The sequence below is a fragment of the Fundulus heteroclitus genome, chromosome 16 (genome assembly GCF_011125445.2).
Source record: "Fundulus heteroclitus isolate FHET01 chromosome 16, MU-UCD_Fhet_4.1, whole genome shotgun sequence".
Taxonomy (NCBI): Eukaryota; Metazoa; Chordata; class Actinopteri; order Cyprinodontiformes; family Fundulidae; genus Fundulus; species Fundulus heteroclitus.
In genome coordinates this window covers 20,506,291-20,528,205 of record NC_046376.1, presented here as the reverse complement: position 1 = coordinate 20,528,205, position 21,915 = coordinate 20,506,291, and the positions used below count along the sequence as shown (strand labels likewise).

The following is a 21,915-nucleotide window of genomic DNA, read 5'->3' as shown; positions in this document are numbered from 1 at the left end:
TTGAATCTGGCAAAATATTACCATTATTACCCAAAAGATTAAATGCAGGCTTTAAAGCACAAAAACTAAGAAAGAAAACATAATTCCTGCTTGGATATAAGTATGCATAATATATTTCATAACAAAAATAAAACATCTTCCTGTACTGACGCTCACATCTCCTCCTTTCACACATACATCCGAACCATATGCAAGACTTGACATCAATCAGATATACTGCAATATAATACGAAACATGGTTGACGATGAAAAAAAACAACTGCTAAAAAAGACAAATGACACTGAGATTGTGATACTGGTGAAAGCAAAGGACTGGACCAAACATACCACTTGCATGTCTGCAGAAATTAATAAAAACTTTTTTTGTCCTTTCTTGAAGATCGAAAGTGACAAAAGCAAATGTCGACACGCATAAATAGTTTGTAAGCAGCGGCGCATCCTCTGTTTTTTTTTAGATTTATATGTACATAGCAGGTAAGGTAAATTCAAAACTGGAAGACTCTGAGGCTGATTCAATCCTTAATTACAACAAATTGTCCATCAGTCACAACATTCGCTGCCTCTCATAGTCCTGCAAAAAAAAACACACCTCCAGGTTTTCTTTGCATCCTTTTTCCTATCTTCCTTTTGTTTGTTTGTTTTTCCTGTGAATGCAACAGTTATTTGTACAAAGAGGGGCACTTTCTTTTTGAGTCATAGCACTGGATTCCCAAAAGTTTTTGATCCAACAGTTTTTCCATTTGGCTTGTCTTTTTGAATTGTTTATCCCAAATTCCTTCCATCTTCTTTGAGTCTGAGCTTCATGGCATCTTCTCTTTTCTTTGTAATCGGAGGCTCTGTTCAGTTGCCTTCACCAACACTGTTTTTAAAGCACCTTTGGCATTCCGTATTTCAGTCTGTTGTCTGTTTTTCATGACTCATGACTTTAGGAAAAGGCATGTTTTCCTCGAACAAAGTTTGCATGGTGGGTGGAGAGATGGACCAAGAAGACGTGTCCTCTTCTGCTTGAGGTCCATCCCGTGCTGCAGTCCTTTAACCTGGGAGGTCTCACCTCACATCTGCTGGTGGACAGAGAGACGAAGCTGGAATTAATACAAATGAAAGAACACAGTCATTTCATCATAAGTAAAAACATATATCTTAATAGATCTTTGGATTCATATGCCAATTTCAGCATTTAAAACCATGCATTCCCTGCAAAGTGACACACCACATAGATAAACAAAGATTTTAAAAATACCCCCCCCCCCCCTCCCCATTGAAGAACTTGATCAACTGAAGCAAAGTTAAGTTCATTTTGATTAGTCTGTGTCCAAAGGACAGACAGGGCAAAGAAAAGGTGCCAAAAACGTGTACTCTGAAAGTGTTTTTACCCCTTGAAGTCTTTCACAATTTGCCATGTTATAACTAGAAATTTTACATGATAGGTCATTTGAATCTAAAAAGTGTGATGATCATTTGTACTGAGTCCCACTTACTTTTAAACTCTTAAAAATCTGCTGCACTCAATTATCTTCATAAGCAAACTGCTCAGCAGATAAAGCACACTTGTACAGCATATCTCTGTATGTGTATATATGTTATATATATATCATTAGAGGTTAATTAAGGAACATAAGTGGATAAACAGCAACATGAGGTCATAAGCGTTCCCCAAACAGGTCAGGAAGAATGCAAAATAAGGTTAAGTAATGGAACAAGTATACAATATTTGAACATCAGAAGGAGGACTATTCAATACAAAATCTAGTTCCCCTGTAACTGGCAGAAAATTAACACGGCATATTACCCTGAATGTTCCCGCCCCAGGAGTGAAATATGGTGGTGATAGCATCATGTTGTGAGGATGATATTCTTTAGCAGAAGACTAAAAGTCTTTTGTTGGAGGTGATTCTATCAGCTTTGCAAATCTAGAGACTTAAATTTCCAGCCCATGACGCTCTGCAGCATAATGGTGCCACCAATATGTTTCACTGTCGGTTCAGGGTGATGTGCAAGCGTTAGGTTTACAATGCATTACTTTGCATTGGTCTGTCACCTAGAATACCAATGAATGACACTGAGACTTTGTGATTTTTAAAATAACAAGTGAAAACTTTCAGGGGGTATGGAAGCTTTTGCAAGACACTGAAACTTAAAGAAGAGCAAAAATGAATTATGAGTGAAGGGTGATTTTTTTTATTTTTTTTTAGAAGTTAAACAAAACAAACAGAGCAGGTGCACACGTCAAGTCACAAGAGCAGTGCTGTGAAACAAAGCACATTTGCAAAGTGAGCATGCTTAGGAGGCCGCTAATTCAACATGCAAAATTGGGACAAAGAGCGTAAAACTTGGCAGCCCTCCTTCTCTTCACACTGTAATTGGTGACAGTGATTGGCAGGTCCATTTTTGGCTTTGGTTGGATCAGTGTGACACCAAAAGATGACCTCAGTGCTCAAGTCCTACCTGTGTCCCGTCACAGCCTTCCAGTGGACTTTGGGCAATAAGAGCAACTTTATTATGTCACCAATAAGTCCTTGGTGGGTCTTAGCTTTTTAGGTTTCCTTTTTTTACCCTTAACCCTACGATGGCCTGAAAACACAAAAGTTGGGGAGGGTGAAAAGGAAGGAGGGTTTAAAGCAAGAAGCAGGCTTTATGGAAACCGAAGACACCGCAACAGCCCTGGGACAGAAGCAGAGAGTGCAAAGCTATAACTCAGTTTAAATTCTTCAGGTGCCTTATCAGCGCACATTACAGCGCTTATCTGCACGCAGATATAGAAAATCTTCAGATCAAGGCACGTTACCTGCTGTCATGCCAAGCAGCCTTTGAACACACACCCTTAACACACAAGTTTGCACACAAATTCTAACAGAGCAAGGCTCAAAGTTTTACAGTTTTTAAACAAAGAGGCACCTTGCAGGTGTGCATGTCTGCTGAGAAGCATTCGGTGGTAAAGGTTTGTTCATTCGGTGCAAAGCAGACAAGGAATAAGGACGCTTGCACAGCGGCAAAAGGGTGAATGTGGGATTTTGACCATCAAACGTTAGAGTTTGACTGAGTATAACAATTGTGCAGAAAAGGGAATACTGAAACCCTTAGGGAGGGTGTGAAGGAAATCCAAGCTCCTATTTACCTGTTTCTGCATCTAAGTGTTCTACCACATGATGTTGCGATGTGCACACACACTCCAGGTGGTCCTCTAACCGCACAAAGACCTCCTTCAGCTTGGGTCTCCTCCTCACGTACTCCACCTTGGCTACCTAAGGAGAGGAAGAGGAGAAAGGTTAGCTATAGGCTCCGGCACATTTACTCTTTCCTGTGTGTGTGTGTCAGTGAACGCTCACTCTATTTGCCCACCAGCGAACATCAAGAGGTGTAGCTCCGTGACTGATGGCACATGCATAAAACTAATTCATAAAAAAAAACTCAGCCAAGGCTTTGCTTGTTGTGTTTGAAGTGTGACGGCAGCATTCCTCCGAGGCTGATTCATTAGGTTTCCCTTGTTGTGTGCTCTATGGTCTGTAAGCGTCTCAATGAAGTGTATGACCCCGCTGTGAGTTGGAGGAGGAGGAGGGATGAAGGGTAGGACAGAGCATTCTGCAGCCTTAGGCCCTGTGAAAGTTTACTCTGGCAAAAGAAAAGAGGCTGGGAGATCCCCTCAGCTCAGGCCCAAAGCATCCACATCCAAACAGACACCTAAACTCTTTCACCTTGCCTCGACATGTTGATTTTAAACCATGTTTCTACATGGATTATGGAAAGTTCTGCTTTGCTTGCAAGTTAGAAATATACAGTGCCTTGTATAAATATCCATACCACTTGAACATTTCCTAATTTTGTCACATTACAACCACCTGTTTGTGGTTTGCCACAAGTCAAGCAGCGCGCACCGCAAACGTATGACAAAAGGCGCTCCTTTAAGGTGAGATCAAAACTAAAGTTTGTGGTCTACGCACCAAAACACTAAACCTGCCCATCACCGCCATCTCAGTGGTGACACATGGTGATGGAAAGCATCTTGCTATAGGAATGCTGTTCTACACCCTCTGGTGTGACATTTCTTTGGACGCCACCAGGGTTGGTCTTTTGGTAGCAGCGAAGGATCTCTGTGCTGTTCTCCCTGTTTCATGCCAGATTGTGTCTCAGTATTCTTTTGCAGACGTTCCCATGTGTCAAGCACATCAACAGAGGTAGATGGATAAGTTCAATTTACTAAAATAAAACACTTCTCACTGTTCAGTCACCATCAGTTTGGAAGTTACCAAATATATTTATATTTTCTCTGTGTCCTTGTACTAAACAACCAATTAACTGGTGGTTGGGGACTTCTTTCCTACATGGTGCGAAAGATCTGAGACTGTTGCAGAGGTTCACCGTTTTGCAGGACAACAACTGCTTACAACCAAAGCTTACATCAAAGTAAACTTGTGTGTTAGAATGACCCAGTCAAAGTCCAGACCCAGATCCATTTGAGAACCTGCAGAAAGATTTGAAATTTGCCGTTCACACATGTTCTCCAAACGATCTGGCTGAACTTTGGTTGCTATGCAAAGAATCGGATAAACATAATGTGCAAAGATGGCAGAGACATAACTCAAAGGACTCAAAGGTATAATTACAACTAAAGGTGGTTCTACAAAGTAATAGCTCAGGGGATATTAACCTGAATGCACACCACTCATTTATTTTTCTTTTTTTTTATGTAAACCATCATTACTTATCTTCTGCTTTAGACTAATAGACCACTTTGTGTTGGTCTGTCATTTAAAATCCAAATAAAATGCATTGCAGTTTGAGGCAGTGATGCTATTAAAAGTTGTAAATGGTTCAAAAGATATGAAAGCTTAGTGATTTTTTTCACCCAAGGCTCTGCACTGAATCAGTTCTAAGCCCAGAAAATGGTCAAACAAGGACAAAAAGCGCTACAAGAATTCCTGTCATTCCAAAATAACAACCTCTCGGCTTCCCGTTAATCAGCTTGTTACAACCACCAACCCAAGGGTTATGAATGTGCTGCGCCTTCATCAACAATACGCTGCTGATTAAGGCCCAGATGAAAGCTGCATAGAAAAGGTTGCATGGAGGTTAGGATGATATCGTTGTGCAACTCAGGAAAGGTGGGCACATGCTTCTGCCTCTCAGTTCTGAATGCCAAGAAAGGTAACATCTGAAATCCTCCCTGAAGGCCCCCCGGAGCCACACGGAAACAATTTCCTCAGCTTTACCTATCCCAGGGGCGGCACAAGAAAGGATATTGGCTGACAACCTCCCAGCAATCTCCAGTGGTATGAGCAACACAGTCCGGTAGTCGGCATTGAGGCTTCCACACGCATGAAAATCAACGAGAGTGTGTTCTCCTCTGTCCCGTGAATGGCGCAGCACCAAGACTGGCTCTTGGTGGTGAGTCAGTCATGCAGACAAATCAACATACCGATCTCTGTCTAATAAAACAAACAATAACGCTGAAATTTAAAAAAGAGAGAGTTGCTTTTTGCAGGTGGGTGGTGAAAAAGTGGCTGCAGGGAGGGAGGGAGGGAGGGGGGGGGAGCATGGTGCCACTGGAACTGAGGCAGTAAAGAGGCAAAGGGTGAGCGGTTTTTAGCAGCCACTCCTTTGCAACAGTTTCTAACTGTGGAAACAAGATGAGAAAAAAGAAAAAGAAAGGGAGTGAAAAGAGGATAAGCAGGCAGGAGAGGTATGTGGAGAGCAAACAGAGGACAATGGTGTCTGGGTTATTGGTGGTGTGTTTGCTGTTACCGAGCCATGAAAGAGAAGAGGAGCGGGTGAAAGGCCAGCGCGAGGAAGAAACTACAAGCAGGAAGGTTAACCAGCATTCTCATTAGCTCTCACAGGGGTGCATGCATGTGTGTGTACAAATAGAGGTGGTTATTTAAGGAGGGGGAGGAGCACCTAACCATGATCATGACTCGCATTAGAAGGCATTCATGTGTTACCTATTAACACTTAGTTCCTGCGTTACCCATTTGGGAAATTTATTAAACCAAACCTGACACGACAGAGTGAGAGAGAGAGAGAGAGAACTTATCAAAGGTTTGCATTCCTCTGCTAAAAAAGGGCACAAAACATTCCCAAATGGCACAAGTGTGACAAAAAAAAAAAAAACACACAGCCAATGTTTAATCCAATTATCTGACTGGAGGGAAAACGGATTAAAGGAGGAAGGGATGAAAGATGCAGCCGCCTCTGCGGACAGCTTGCCTGCTGATGGCGGTTTACGGGAATGTGGAGCGGGTTTCAGAAGTTACCAGCAGGAAGCAGAAAGGACAAAGTCTTGTCTAACACTTAATGCTGACGCTGATCCTAATGACTAACACACACACACACACAAACTCTGTCGGCCCAAACAAACAGTTGTTGACAATAGGATGAAGCGATGGGTTTGCTGTGTGAAGCCCTGTGGTACATTTGTCCCCTTGCTTCGCACACAGCAGGACGAAAAATATATATCAAGCAACCAAACATGCCTCTCAATCCCTAATTGTATTCCCTTACCAGTCACACAACAGCCCCTTACTTTCATTTATTTTATTGGCGCCAATTTACTTTAAACCCGAATTTTGATTGGACATTTTAAAAGAAAATAGAAAGCGAAATATACTGACCAGCTGATCTGATACAAACACCCATATCACGTTCAAAGTCCTTTAAATTGTCTTTCTTCCCCATTCTGATGCTCATTTTGAACTCCAGAAAGTTGTCTTCACCGCATCTAGATGCCTTAACGCACTGAGTTGCTCTCTTGTGTTGTTGGGGAGAGTTCATGAGGGCTTCTGTGGTAGTCTTTTTTTTCTTTGTCTTCAAATCTATACAGTTTTACACTCTGCTGCACAGTCAGGGACTTCCCGCTTAAAACATAGATCAGAAAGAGACCCTTTTCCAAGCTACAACCCATGGCCCCACACTCTCTTTGAATAAATCAAACCGCTTCACATTCCCTGGAAATCCAGGGCCCTGAGAAAGGGTCCCCCGAGCGGCAGTGGAATGATATCCAATCCAGAGGGTTGGGGGTGAGGCATGAGGCTCTGGGAAGCACACCCCCTTTTGCTTTTGGCTTGTCCCCAGTGTCACCAGCAGCCCTTCTGTGTGAAGCCGTTTGTCCGAGTCGGGGCTAATTGGGAATTCCCTGAGCACAGAACACTGACGATGAGAGCATGATGAAGGAAGGGGAAAGTTTTGCTCCGGACTTCCAAGCAAAACACAGCGGGGATGTGGATGTGCACCGCGGGCCATGGCAAACTGGAACAGTGACAGATTGAAGCAAAAATAAATAAAAAAGTGCATGTGTATGTTTGCAGAATGGAGAGGGGTGGAAAGAGGCTGGGCAGGGTCACAATTCATCCATCAGGAGGGAAAACAGGCAACAGAGACACTCTGTGTTTACTGCCCAGAAAAAAAAAGAGGAGAAAGGAAAGGCTTTGTCCATCTCTGTCTGTTACTATTTCTGTTTGTGCAATGAAATTAATAAAAGGAAAAAATTACATTAACAGGGCTGACTATGTTGCTTCTAAAATTTTCTTTTGGAGCCTTTTGCAATTAGGTGAGCATTAAGTTACGGTTTTAAATGTTCCGGGGGATTTACGTTTGCAACAAAATGCCTTTTCATCGTGGGAAAGGGTATGTTTTCTCATTTTGGACACTCGTGCACATCTTAATTCTTGCAACCTTCGCCGCACCGTTCGCCAAACAGGAGGAGTACAGTAGAGACTGAAAATACATTTTTTTTTAAAAAAAAAAAAAAGTGTGCATGGATGAATTTAATCACTGAAGGTGTGTTTTTTTGCAAAATTAAAAAAATAAATCCCTAAAAATACAAAAGTAGAACTTTGTAGTCATAGTTGTTTATGAGGAATGTTCTTCTTCCTTATTCTTCTTCTGCAACATATTGTTGTTTACAATATGCGGTGCACCTGAAAAGGCAACATTGTTTATGATGATGCCAGAGGTAGCTGGAGAGAGGAGCCACGCAGAGGTATACCAAAGTCTTTACTTTCAAAATCATCTCTATGCTTTTAAGTCCTTTCAATGAACAGCAAGAGAAATTGCTAATAGGATCTTAGTTTTTTGCAGCTGTAGACAGCACAAAGTAATGCATCTCCACTAAATGGTGCTGCACCCTGCCAGTCAGCTGGCTGATCACTGGCTACGATCCTTTTCTCTGGCTTGCAAGAAGGACAACTACAACTGTTAAGAGATGAATCCTGTTGGAAAGTGAATAGATGTCATAGATGGCATTAATGTAGTTTACTGCCTGAGCGTTTACCATTAAATATCCATTTATTGTACATGTGTTGCTATGAAGAGAGCAAAAATGGTAAAAAGGCATGTGCAGTAAGCACATTACAGTTAGGATGTGTTTGTTTTAAACTCTTGCTTTAGTCTGTGAATTAAAAATGTTGCAAAATTATTATGAATACAGAACTAATAATTGTTTTTCCTGTTTTAAATGAAAGGCAATTAAATCACATTCTATATTTTTGTACTAAATGATTGTATTTATACTGAAATATCGTGAGAATATCGCACCAGCCCACGCCTGATTGCAGTACTCAAGACTAAAAAAAAAACCTCCTTCTGTTTATTCCCGACTCCAAGTCCATTGACAGAAACCATAATTTCAGAAAGGGACATTACTGCGCACCCAAAGGATGAAAAGTGAAGGAGATTTTAATGAGAGAGAGCATGGATGATGCTGAGACTTGACATGTGGGGTAAAATTAGAGAGTCGCTGTCTCAGGAGAGACAGAGGGAGTGAACAACTATTTCACACAACAGACAATCAGACTCCAACGCTGAAGTGTGCTGAGAGGCGATGTGGACGGGCAGAAGGATGAGGAGCAGGAGGGAGGACAGCAGGGGAGGAGTGAAGTAAAAATACAGAATATTGAGTCAAATATAATTTAACGAATGCTGCTTCTCTCCCTGCTGAAGCGTCGCAGCTGCTGCAGCAGTAGCCAATATCTCAGACACTCCCATGGTCTGCGACCTGCCCTGCCATGTTCACACAAACTCCCTCACCCTGCTTCATCCGCCAGGAGAGTTGACTGAATCAAAGGGTAAATAATTCACAGCTGCAAGGCACTTCAAACACGGAGGCCCCCTCACTCCCATCTGATCCCGCCCCCCTACCCTGTGACATGATCATAAATCATTCTCACTGTATCAACGGCACACTTTTATTTATGAAACACCCCGTAAGCCAGAGTCCCCATACAACCACAGGGGTACAGCTACCGCTACCACCCCCCCCCCCCCCCCCAACTCCCACCGTGACCCGCCGTCTGCTGAGGTAACCGTGTGTGAGCGAGTTTGCGTGTAGGGGTCGGGGACCCGGAGGCTGGCGCTGAGAGATATGTGGGACCCCCACACTCAGCAGCGGGGCCATTTCCGTCTGGCCTCAATTGTCCTCCACTTTGATCCAGTAGCCATCAACACTTCATTACTCTGTGGTCCGTCTTCCCCTTGCTGCAGCTTCACAAAAAACGGCCTCATCTAGGTTTGCATTGTGTGGGGGACTCACTCTCCCTCACCCACGCTCATGTTCTACAAAGATGTGTCCGGACAATCTTCTCTGAACGCTGCAAAAATACTTGCGTGAAGGCCAATTACAGGTTCCCAGCTAGTAAAAGCTACAAAATGAGATGGATTTAACTGAATTGTAACAGTAATATGCTCCTTAGATTAGATAAGGGCACATCATGAGGCTACTTTAAAAGATTGGTTCTCACATTTTGCCTGTATTTCTACATATGAGTGCCAAAACTTTTTCTATCATAATGTGATTTATACACATACTATATGCCTTGCAAGTCCATATAAAGTTAGTCTATTTTTGTGTTTACTATTTTCTAATGTCTTTTCTCTCAAAAAAATTGAGAGACTTATATTAATTTCTTGATGTGTGTGCAGTGTGTGTGTGTTTTTTTTCATAGAAACATCTTAGGCAATGGATTTGAACATGATTGTCATCAAGTATGTGATTCTCACAGTATGATCACTTTAGGGAAAAATCCAACACTTCCATGGTTGTGGAAGTGTTGAGGAAAAACAATTAGGAAGCTGATGAGTTATTACCAAACCGAAGAAGCTGTTAATGTTTCAAAAGCACAAAAAAAACTTTCAAACCTGCGCTCCTCTAGTTTAACTTGAAATTATAATCTTTATCATCTATCAGAAGAAGGAAGTTTAATTTTATTTTGCTATTTTGCTATTGCTATTAACTATAAACCATAGTCAGAATGCCATGCTTTGTGAAGTCGCAGCCCCACCAATGAACAAGACGATGATTGTACAGAAGAGGCCTGCATAGACCTATGCTTCTTGTTCTTTCAAATTTACTCTCCGGCACATGCTCTGAGGTCTGAGGCTCATCTTCAGCTAATAGTGTCTAAGACAAGGCTTAAAACCAGAGGGGACAGAGCCTTTTCTATAGTTGGCCCCAGACTTTGGAATACTTTGCCCCTCCGTATACTAACAGCCTCCACAGTGTTTTAAGTCTCGTCTTCAGACCCACTTTTATTCTTTGGCTTTTAATACTGCATAGTTGTGTGGTCATCTGTGTCCTTTTTAGTTTATTTTTTTTGTTATGTACAGCACATTGGAAACTTTTTCTGTTATTAAATGTGCTATATAAATAAAGTGGATTGGATTGGATTTTCCCCGTCAGGGGTCACTACAGCGAGTCGTTTGTCTCCAGCTAATCCCATCTTCTGCATCTTCTCTTTGCTAATCAAAAGTAGCGCAATTTCCACTGGTACCCTGTCGGTCACCAGCACCAATGGCTGGTCGCCCAGAGGCACAGAGACCTACACTGCTTCCTTTAAATCCCCAGCCTAAAGTGAATGGGTGGAATAGAGCAGAGGTGCAGATTTAGACAAATCTAAGTAAGCGTGAGGTGGAAAGAAAACAGCAGAAGTCATTCATGCTGATCCTTGGCTTACAGAAGAATAACAATCCAGGCCACTGGCAGCCAGAACATTTCTTTGCTTTCTAACAAACGAAGAGAGAAGAAAAAAACCAAACTACTGCTTAAACTCAAACGTTGCAATGCTATAAGGTTTCTTACACACAATGTGGGTAATATCTCTCAACCAGAGAAAGCCCTGATGGGGCGCCCTCATTTGGGACACCGTGCCTTTCACCCTCCCTTCCACCCCCCGAAATATCCGTCTGTTGTCTATACGCCGGTTTGGTCGTCTGTGTCATGAGGGGGACACAAACAAAGCTGCACGGTATACAGCATTCCCGGAATAGCTGAATCGAGCGTCTTGCGAGGCTGTCGTCAGTGTCTTTCCATCCCTCCGCATCGGTCCGATCATAGACAGAGCTCCCATTGAGGATGACAGACACCAACTGTTTGGAAGCCAGAGACGCTGAGCAGCTTCCGTGCAGACAGACAGACACGGATGATTGTGCTGTATATCAGAGCCCTCGACTCTCCGCCCGCAACATGAGTCAGCATTTCTGACCAACTATCCGGCAACCTTCGCCCCAGTGTTAAGTGTTTCGCAGCCTCTAGCCTCTTTTCTCTTCTATCATTGACTGACTATAGCTCCATAAACCATCCCATGAACTCTGACCAACTTCAGGGTCTCTGTTAATGAAAAGCAGCCCCATACCATGATGCTGTCTCCACCGTGTTTCATGATGTGAATGGCATGTTGCAGGTTATGTGCAGATCATTTTGACCATATTTGGCATTTGGAATGTGGGCCAAAAAGTAAACTTTTTGACTGACATGAGCAGAGCACCTTCTTCCACATTTCCTTTCTTCGTACATAGAGGGTGGTTAACTGCAACATCTTCTGCCTTTGTTTAAGCAATGGCTTTCCTCTTGCTTCTCTTCCATTAAGGCCAGATTTGCACAGTACAAGACTAATAGTTGCTGTTTTGACAGACTCAGATCCAAACAGTTGTGGATCTTTGCAGCTCCCCATTTGTTGAAAACGATGCATCCCAAATAGATCTTTGTGTTAGTCTAACACATAACAATCTCAATAAAATTCAGAAAATTGCATCAACACAAACTCCATAGCTTGGATCAGCGTTTAATTTATGACTCTGGTAGTCTATCAGGCAGAAATCTTTAAAGCCTTGCATGAAAATCAAAAGAAAAACAGCTCTGGCAGTGCCAGTGGCTGAGCAATATCAAGCTGTCTGCAGCAATAATTAAGTTCTAATATAGACAAACACAGTCAGAGTATTCTTGGCTCTGCTGTTTATACCTTGGTTGTCTCTAACTTCCACAGGGCAGAGCTCATAGTCCCCATTCCTCCAAACAGAGCAGCTCACCAACTAAATAGCTTCACTGTAAATATAACGAGAAATTCATCTCATCTCCTGCCACCATGTCTCCTCTGATCCTGAACAGAGGGACATGTTTCTCCCCGTGGGCACATGGCTTCCAGAAAAGACAAAAGAATAAACAGTGAGATGTCAAAGCAGTCCTGCAGTATGTGACACTCAGACAATCTCAAGCATTGTTTTTTTTATGTCTTGAATTTGGCAGGAGCTTCCCTCTCCGGGTAATTCCTTCGACACCTATCCCAGCCAACAGCCACCTCTTCCCATTCTCTTTAACCTTCTATCATTTGCATCATTCTGGCACCATCAACTTCGACTTGTTCGGGAAGGGATATAATGATGTGAAGGGGGTTGAAATGGTAAGGGATAGTGTTGGATGGATGGATTCACTGCTTTCTTGTGTGGAAAACAGCTTAATGAATGCCGCAAAAGCAATTAAGTGTTTGGGGCATTGATGTTATTTCATAAATGGATTATTTTGGAAGGATACATATATTGGCCAGCTAATGGGACAGCTAACAAATCTTGAAAAGCAAATATTTTTGCATCTAATTTTTCTCCATGGTTAGCCAGAGCCAAAATCCCTGCTTTTCCAGATCTCAAAAACATGTACTACTAAAAGAATTAAGGCAAATAATCCATATGTTTCTAGACTGTGTGGAAAACGTGTGAGTTGAGCGGAAAAGACAGCCAGACAGACTTACCAGATGAGAGGGTAAGAGAAATGTTAGTACTCGGTTTGATTAAAAATATTTATATTTATGCATCCCATCCTACCTTAACGGTGCGGTGGTGCTTACGGGAGGGGTGACAGCGCATGTTGCTGGTGTTGCAGCAACCTGTGCAGCGCTTCACCTCCACACACGGTGGCCATATCAGGAAGTTGGCAGACGTGGGATCCACCTGGCTCCGGGGGATCTCATAGATCACCGTCCGCGTCTTGCACGCTGCCGGGATGGCCTCTTCGACTGGAAGTGAGATAATGTCAGCTTAATGCATTTGTTGTGCATGTTAAAACATCTGGTGACGCATATCCCAACCACTACTAAGTGCCTATGTGTTGTTGAAATCTGATCTTGACACACACAGCTGCTTGCATTCTTGATGACTTACTTGATGTGAGAGCTGTTTGTCTTGCCTCTGATAGCAGATCTTTTAAGAGTGTTAAGAACACAGGCTTTCTAAAAACCTGCTCTCATATCAGCTAAAAGTCTCAGAATCGTGTGGGACTAAGAAGACAGCTGCAATGTCAAGGGCCCTCACCGCAGTTAACGTAGCATGACCAGGCAAGACAGTCTTTACTTCCACAGGTGGGCTATTTAATACCTGCACCTATTTAATTCAAATGCACTATTAAAAAAAGGAATTTTTATGTGTCCCAAATTTAAAACCATATTTTAATCATTATATCATATTTAAACAAAGTTTAGTAATAGTATTTACAAAAATCTGAGTTGTTTTAATTAGGTAAAAATATTATACTTAAATATTTTGATTAGAATTTAGCTTAAGATGTGTGGTTGGTCAAACAGTTAGCTACTCTCAATCATAATGTGTAGTGTCCAGCAGACAACAGTAACGTGGATATGTGTGGAGGTTACATTATTGAGTAATTCAATTTTATAAAAGTTAAGAACCATCAAAGACTTGTGGCTGAAACAGTTTCTGTGTTGGAGCAGGAAGTTTGTATCCAGCTTTAGCTAGTTTAGCAAAAGCGCTGTTGCTAAAATCTGACGCGTTAGCAAGCAGAGCTTCTAAAATCTGAGGCAGTCATTGTAAATGAATTGTGGATTTTAGGTAGTTGTCAGGGAAAGGATTAACATGCCACTTTGCTAGAACAGAGTGTAAAGGTTGTTGTCCCAGCTAGTTTAGCGACACCATTAATGCTAATCTCACACTTGCTAGCAAGCTGGGCCTCTTAACCCTGAGGCAGTCATTACCAATCTACAGCACAGCTTAGCTGTGGTTGTCAGGGGATGAGGTTACATGCTTCCTTATTATAACATATATAAAAAGATTTATTCCTCAGTCATGAGCTACTTCTTATTTTGTATTTATTTTTAAAATGGTAAAAAAAAAACAGATCCAAACTATCTTAATTATTCAAAGGGAGTTGTCATTTACTTGAGTTAGTACTTTTTTAAAAACATTATTGGAATTTAAACAATTTACCTAGGTGTCTATTGATTTAAAAGATACTTTTTAGTTTAGCTTACTAAAGTTACATCAATTGTTCTCCGAATATGTTGTAAATTTCATGTGCAGATATAACACCAACTTTGTTTAACATGTTTTGCTTTATCAGTGTGCAATGGTTTGAGAGGCATAAAACTGTATGCAGTACAATAATTATCCTGTAAAGATGAACTGCCAATCATGTATTGAATGTAAGGACTTCTTTGGAGAGAGGCCAAAATGCTATACTATATCAAAATCTTTTGGTGCCGCACAAATAAACGAAACCTGACCAGTAGCTTCATCCACTTCAGCTTCTGACCTGCTGGGAGAGACGTGGAGAGCATGCATTCTGCACTCTCCATGGTATTCTCCACGCCTCGATCAGATATCGTACCGCGTGGCGTTTTATGAAGAAATCTGACTGAGAGCAGAGGCGAGCTGCAACTTGAACCCTGAATGTCTGGAATTTCCACGCTCGAGGATATATTTCTCCCCTGACGTGTGTGTCTTTAGATCTGCAAGCCTCGGGCCAATTAAAAGGCTTGGTGTCAGACGTCCTCGTCAACCCTGCGCACTAGTCTCCGCTTCTCATGATTCCTTGATTGCAAATAAATACTGGGTAGATGTCTTCATTAGAGTGCCTTTTATCCCCCTTAAAAAGCACTATAAAAACCACTAACTGTTAGCTTTGTTGGAAATTAGTGTAAAGTGACCTGTTTCATCTCCTGGGAACTTATGTGTTAGAAGTGAAATTTCAAACTATTTTCAGGCATTGCTGACGCCGTGTGAGCCAAGTTTTCACGCATATAATGATGCAACCTCTGGGTCCTAAAGGTCTTACCAATGCTCCTCTTGCGTCGGCTGTGCAGCTGGGAGCTCTTCAGTCCATTGTAGTAACCATGATGATGGGAGGAGTTCTTATGGTGGCTGTGGTGTTTGTGGTGCTTGTGCTCCTCGATGACATCGTTTCCCGTACCTCGTCAGAACAGAAGGACGCCATGTTAATTATGTCACACACGTGCCAACAGACTATATCTAACAAACAAACAGAATAGAAACATGTAAACAATGTTGAATAGCAGTGCTGCATGGATTGGTAGACCTGAACAAGACTGTTTGATTAAACTCATTTTAGGTCAGTTTATACAGCAACAAACACCAAGAAATCTCATCTCAAGGCAAACAGGTCCAATTCATATGCAATTATAAAAGAACAGATCAGGTTTGAGATTTAACTCGCATTTAGAGCCTAGACCGCCCCTCAAATTCATGACCTAAATACCACGCTGAAAAGGATACTGTGAATTTTATTTCTGACCCAAACAGTTTTATGTATAGAGATTCCCATGAAGGCATCACTAATGGGAGCCAATTGAATGAACGAACGAATAGATCTATGGCTTGAAGCTATAACTTGATCTTGCTCTGGTTTCTAAACTGGACTGAAGGCTAAGACTTCTACCTCTGAAACAAAGCATTTCATTTATAGAGATTCCTATGATGTCGTCACAATTCAAAGCTAAATAGACATGAGGCTCGAATGCATGAAACATTGTTAGTCTGGCCACTGTACTGGGAAAGATGCTATGGATTGTATTTCGAACAGAAACAACTTTACCAAGATTGCCATAAAGCCATCCCTACTGAGAGTTAAAGGAATGCTTGGGTAAATGGTGCTACAATAATAAACTAACAAGCATATTTTAAGGATTAGGTAGGATTATTCAACTAGAATAATAAGAAAGTATTGGTAAATAGGAAAGCCCCAACAGTTCACTTCCACACGCAAGCATGGTAACTCCTAAAATGTTAGAAGATGCGAACGAAAGAGACATGTCACCCTAGACGTGTTCCGAGTGCACTGACTGCAGGTAGGAGGTACAGTTTTACGCAGCGCTCTGGTTAATTGCTGGCTTTATGTGTCAGCCTCCCTCAGTGACTTGGCTGAACTTATTTTAGCAGTAGCAAGACGAAGGTGAGTCAGCACGGACTCTAAAAAACAACCAGCTTTCACAGACACACAGAGGCTTTAAAGCGGTCATTTGACAGGTAGGGCCCGGTCACCTTTATTTCAGGCCTAATTAGTGGTTCGGTGTCCCTCATTTACTGAAAATGTTTGCTTTTCAATCACTCTGTGGGTTTTTGGGAAAGTACATGTTTTGCTAACACAGCCAGTTCAGTATTTTTTTTTTTTTTTTTTCACGGTCGTCTGATAAGACCTGCTTGTTTTGGTCTCCGCCCAGACTTTCAAGGTGGATTGAGGAAAAGTGCTAGACCAGCAATAAATGATAAAGCTTGTCCGGAGGACACTGAGAGCGTCTGAGTGTGTTTGCAAACTGGGTGGGTCTGCCTCTTCTAAGTTATAGCATACCTTTCGAGAACAATTCTACACATGTACACTTAACCAATGGACATGCTAACAATTGGATAAACTCTTCTCCTTATCCTACAAAACACAGAAAAGCTTTGAGTACACACGTCTCAACAGAGCTCAACCATGGGCAAACACAGTCCACTCATCCAGCTTTTTTGTGCATTCAACCAGAGTCATTCGAAGGGATTTCCTCAAACTATACACTGTCCACCGCTGGGATCGGTTGTTTGTTTGCTTTTTGATCATTTCTTTTTCCAGGTCTGTCTGTCAGAGAGAGAGAGAGAGAAGGGAATCTCTTTCCAGCTTGTCAGAGAGTCAGTCAACCGGTTGGCGACCCAGAACCAAAGGTTCACTGAAGGGAAGTGTTGCCTGCAGCTGAAAGTGGGAGTCAAACAAAGGGCTGAGCTATCATTCTTTCGGACCATTACACTCAAACACACATGCACATACTGTACATAGCATCCGAACATATAAATCTTTTCATCCCTCACTGTCAGGAAGAGACAAAAGCCAGAAGAAAAATGGAACAAATATGGAAAGGTTGATACAAGGCCACATTAGAAAAGGGAAAGAAAATGAGGTGGAAACACTACAGGAGCCGAGTGAGGGGGCTTCCTCCCTTCTTGGTTCCAGGTGACTAATATGTACACACACGCCTGGAGCTTCTAGACAAGAGAACAGAGGACAGGAGACAGTCTCTTACCATGAATCAGGCTTTCAAGTCTGGCAAATTACTCCCTCCATTAGCTAAGGGCCTTAACTCACTCCTCTTACTCCTTCTCCTCCTGCTTCTTACTTTCTCCCTCTCTGGGAACAAATAGCCAGCATGTTGTTGGCTTCTTAAACTAAGGGGCTCTCCCCCTCTTCTGTCATTCGTTTTGGCTGAGTTGACAAAATGCAAGTTCAGTTCTAATAGGCAGCTGAAGATTTCTGTTGCTGTGTGCAATATCAGGTTCTTTTAGATTCAGGGTTATCTCTTCTCACAGTGCGGGAGACAGGAGACAAAGCAGATTGCACAACAACCTGCGGCCTCGCCGATTGAAGCTGGAGAGCTGTCTCAAGATGCCTGCAACTCCCTCCTCCACCTCTGCCCCTTGCCGAGAGTCAGGTTCCCTTTTCTGTCAAAGTTCTTCATTGAAAGAGATAAGAGCAGGCAGGCGAGGGGCCACCTCGGGAGAGAGACAGGGACAGAGAGAAGGAGGAGAATAGCGAGGAAAGCAGCACCTCGGGGGCCAGACAGCCATCTGCAGACTTCAACAGGGTCATCTCATCTGACAGTCAGAGCCGAGGACTGGGACCTTGCAAAAACAGATGCAAGCCTGCACTGAGCACAGGAGTACTGTAAACCGCCCCTGGGCTTCCTACTCATCCTGCCACTTCCAAACTTTACCCCTTCCAGGGCCAGAAACCACAGATACTGACAATCGAAAGCTACAGATCACTATAAAGTAATGCCGACTTTTTAAAAACTTCCCCGAGCAGATGATGTCATACCACATTCAACTTCCCTGTCCACACAATCTGCAACAAAGTCTCCAAAAATACCCCTATGGCTGGCGTCTAGGGTCTTTTAATGGGCTGACCAGCGCTGACCAAGCTGACCCTCAAGACAGATTTATGTCCTCGTATAACAATAATTAGCCTACTACTGTTACGCTACAAAGCATTAATCTGTTTGAAGAAAGGCACATTAATTCAATTATAAACACCTTTTCTCATCCGTGAGGCACCAGAGCAATCTATTTTGGGCTCAGATTGTGGTGAGGGGATGCCTGTTGTGGGAAACGGTCTGGTTTGATGTTGATTTAATCCTTTAGGGATACCTTTGAGATTATTCTGTTAATTATGTTTCATAAAAGCTTGCAAAAGTACTCTTCCACATTTTTATAGGTTGCAACCACAGTCTTCAGCATATTTTAATGGGATTTTATGGGATAGGCCAGCACAAAGTAGTGCGCATTTTAAAGAGGAGGGAAAGAAAATGTGGTTTTAAAATAATTTTATCAATAAAAAATATGGAACGCATCACATAGATTTTCATTCAGCCCTTTTCTTTTTACCTCCAAATGAAAAGTCCTGCATAACTGCGTTCATCACTTAATCCCAACTATGTCCAATTTGATCATGGTATAAATCCAGCTGTTCTTTTTTTTTTTTTTTTTTTTTTTTTAGAGATTGCTGGATGTAAAATGTATAGAGCTGTATTGCAGAACCAGTAATTGCCCATTTCTATCAGCAAATCTGCACAGATGGAGCCCTGAACTTGATATATGACAGCAGCCTGTGTAAATAGAGGCTCATGTGAAGGCAAACAAGTTCCTCCAGCGCACAGATGTAATTTAATCAGCAAGACAGTCTGGGACACAGAGAGAGAAGAAACCAGCTTGACCTGCAACCTGCTGCAACTTTTCTCTGGATTTATGGCACAAAAAACATGTGGCGCTCTGGCTGCAACAAACCAAGTTTACTGCAGCCCCCCCTCCTCATCACACGTGTGCAGTAAGTGGACTTTTTTCCCCCTTTTTTTCTTTTTTTGCATCATCCTTTCTCAGATTTGCATGCCTGTGTTTGGGTTAATCATAAAGCCACGAAACGACAGTTCTGACTTTTCATGTAAGGGTTAATCAGATTAACACCCCGGGACTGTGAGACCCACTCTGCAGACGCGTGAAGTGTAAAAAAAGTAACAAGAGGCAGAATTTACCTACGGAGTCAATCTCCAGTAGCCGCTGGAGGTCGCTGATGCTGTGGATTTCACTGTTGGAGAGTCGATCGATCAGCTCCTGGGGAAACTCCGCTTCCTTCTGAGGGAAGGTGTGGGGGGGTGCGTGGGGGGGGGGGGGGGGGGGTGACAAAGAAATCAAACAAGAAAAGAAGGTTAGAGATACGTCAGGTGATTGGGAAGGGCTTTGGCGTTCATTTGCCTGTATAAACACACGTTCAACAGCTGACACGGTCCTTGAGAGGACAGCTTTGCAACAAAAGTGTCAGAGAGATCAGTTACGCATTCAGCGAATAAAGAGTTTGAGAATTAGGTCTCTGGCAGATACACCCTTCCTTCGCTGCTGCTGCGCCACAATCAGACGGAAAGCGTTAAGGCTGCGGGAGCGGCTCCGCGCACCCTTTGCACTTGTCGCGCTTCATCCAGCAGGCACCTTGAGTTGAGCAAGACAGGAACAGCGACTATTTTTATCAGCCGGAGCCGTTCCCATGGACGCGCTTGACCCAACCAAAACGTTTGCCCGGTTGCCCACAGACTACAAACGGATCGGGCACAATAAGACCGAAAATAACTGCTGTGTGCGTCCAAGCGCATAAAGCGGCGCTTGTTCTGAGAGGCGCACTGATATGAGACGCTGCTTTAAATCACCTTGGTGGTGTTTTGGTTGTTGTTTTTTTCTTCTATAACTGATAAACTTTAAATCAAAACCTATAGTCCTTTCAGAGTTTCAATTAAATATCGCGTTTCTGCGCGTTGCATGCGTGGCCCTAGGAGAAAGGACCTTACTTCAACTGGAATTAAATCTTGCTACAAATCTCACATTACCTCAGCAGTGGCCAGCAGGTAGGTCGTCCACAGCAGGAAGCAACAAATTGTGGCTCTCATCTCCTTTTATTGTAAAGTCTCCGTCAAACACGAAAAATGAGCTGCCGTGTAGGAGCCCCTGAGTCGCTCCTGGCTCCAGAGGATCCACAACCATCCCCTCAGGGAGGGAAACCGTGTAGAGTCAGAGCTGCTCAGCCAGACGCGTCGCTTGTACTTGCTTAAAACTCTCAGGCTGAGAAGTCTTCTTATTATTCACATTACTCTGCGTCCTCTTGAGCAAGCCATGCGCTCCAGCACAGAATATACCTTCCTTACGCGCACGGGAGGCAAATCCAATAAACAAGTCTGGCGCACATTGCACTTGTCCTTCACCTTAGCAAAAAAAAAAAAAAAAAAAAAGAGGAAAAAAAAGGGATTCACACTTTGACCCAACGCAAAGAGAAGCCAAACATATAAAAGAGCTCCTCTTTATGAGGAACAAGCGAAAGCACACTGTTTTCTTTCTCTCTTTTTTTCAAAGTCTTTAATGAAAAATAATCCAAAAGATGCCCTCAGGAAATCACAATGTAGAGAGGCGTCCGTGTCGAGCTGTTCAGAGCGTGTCTGCGCGCAGGTCCTTGGACGTGTAGGACTCTGGAGTGAATGGTGTCAGGGCGCCTCTGAGACGCTCAATATAGAGAGCCAGCAGCTCTGTGCCCATTGCGCCTCCCCTCGCGTTTGGGTGATCGTGCATCTATTCAGCAAGGGGAGCTGGTTGGCTGGCTGGATGACTTAAGACTCCAAGATCCGTCCCTATCCACCCCGCCAATCACCCCAGCCCATAGACCCCCCCCCCCCCCCCCCCCCCCCCCCCATGTGTGAGTGGGTGTGTGCATTGGTGTCTGTGTGCTTAAAAAAAAAAACAGCCCATTCACAGATTTTGTGTGTAATAGGTTTTGATTTACAGTAAGGCTGAATAGCTGCTCCATTTATTTGAAGAGATTTCCCTCCCCTCATAACTCACAAATAAACGGATCGACGATTGTGTTAAGAAGCAGTAGGATGAAGAAGTTTTGGGTTCATCAAGCTGCAAATCGCTCAGGATGTTTTGTCTTTAGATGCAGGATAACATGTTAAATCGTATTTACAGTTCTGTTGATGGTCATGACCCATGACTGCAGTTTTTCTTTGGGTATTTTAGACCCTTAGTTCATTCCTCACAGCATGTACTGTGCTTTGCAAAAAATATTCAGCCCTCTTGAACTTTTTCACAATTTGTCATATTAAAACCGTAAACCTTTCGTTTTATTTGACTGGGGTTTTAGTTGTCGGACCCACATGAAGCATGAGTATGATTGCAAAGTGCAGTGAAATGGATACATCCTTTTAAAAAGTTTTTTCACATAAGAACTTAATAATTTCATTATGCAGTTTTGCATCAGCTCTTTCCAGCTTCTTTGTCTGTGATGAAGAAAAGCATCCCCACAGCATGACGCTGCCACCACCAGTTGTCACGATGGGGGTGGCGTATTTA

The 21,915-nt window shown here is 42.8% G+C and overlaps 1 protein-coding gene across 7 annotated transcripts; it reads right to left on the bottom strand.

Annotated features, from left to right (window-relative positions):
* Window positions 1-90: 90 nt before the first annotated feature.
* On the bottom strand, window positions 91-21,116 carry pdgfab (platelet-derived growth factor alpha polypeptide b). Of its 7 annotated transcripts, none has more exons than XR_002427131.2 (7): window positions 20,403-21,116; window positions 19,560-19,656; window positions 15,323-15,457; window positions 13,081-13,271; window positions 3,116-3,242; window positions 2,446-2,571; window positions 91-1,082 (listed from the first exon to the last, which is right to left on the bottom strand). XR_002427131.2 is itself a non-coding variant. In XM_012853318.3 (6 exons), the coding sequence occupies exons 1-6, from the start codon at window positions 20,460-20,462 to the stop codon at window positions 1,048-1,050; spliced, it is 624 nt and encodes a 207-aa protein (XP_012708772.1). In that variant the 5' UTR covers window positions 20,463-21,110; the 3' UTR covers window positions 91-1,047. The 7 variants fall into 7 exon arrangements, 3 of the variants coding, with proteins under 3 accessions (XP_012708772.1, XP_012708770.1, XP_021166687.1); XR_004932947.1 differs by having other exon boundaries at window positions 91-1,061; window positions 19,560-19,659; window positions 20,403-21,114; XR_004932948.1 differs by having other exon boundaries at window positions 91-1,058; window positions 19,560-19,659; window positions 20,403-21,114.
* Window positions 21,117-21,915: the final 799 nt, after the last annotated feature.

What these genes read in the sequence shown, in the direction of transcription:
- pdgfab (XM_012853316.3), bottom strand. Translation starts at nt 20,462, where the DNA reads ATGAGAGCCACAATTTGTTGCTTCCTGCTGTGGACGACCTACCTGCTG. An exon ending in ACTGGAGATTGACTCCGTAG is followed by an intron (nt 15,458 to 19,559) that starts GTAAATTCTGCC and finishes TGTTCTGACGAG; the next exon opens with GTACGGGAAACGATGTCATC. An exon ending in AGCACCACCGCACCGTTAAG is followed by an intron (nt 3,243 to 13,080) that starts GTAGGATGGGAT and finishes TCCTCTCCTTAG; the next exon opens with GTAGCCAAGGTGGAGTACGT.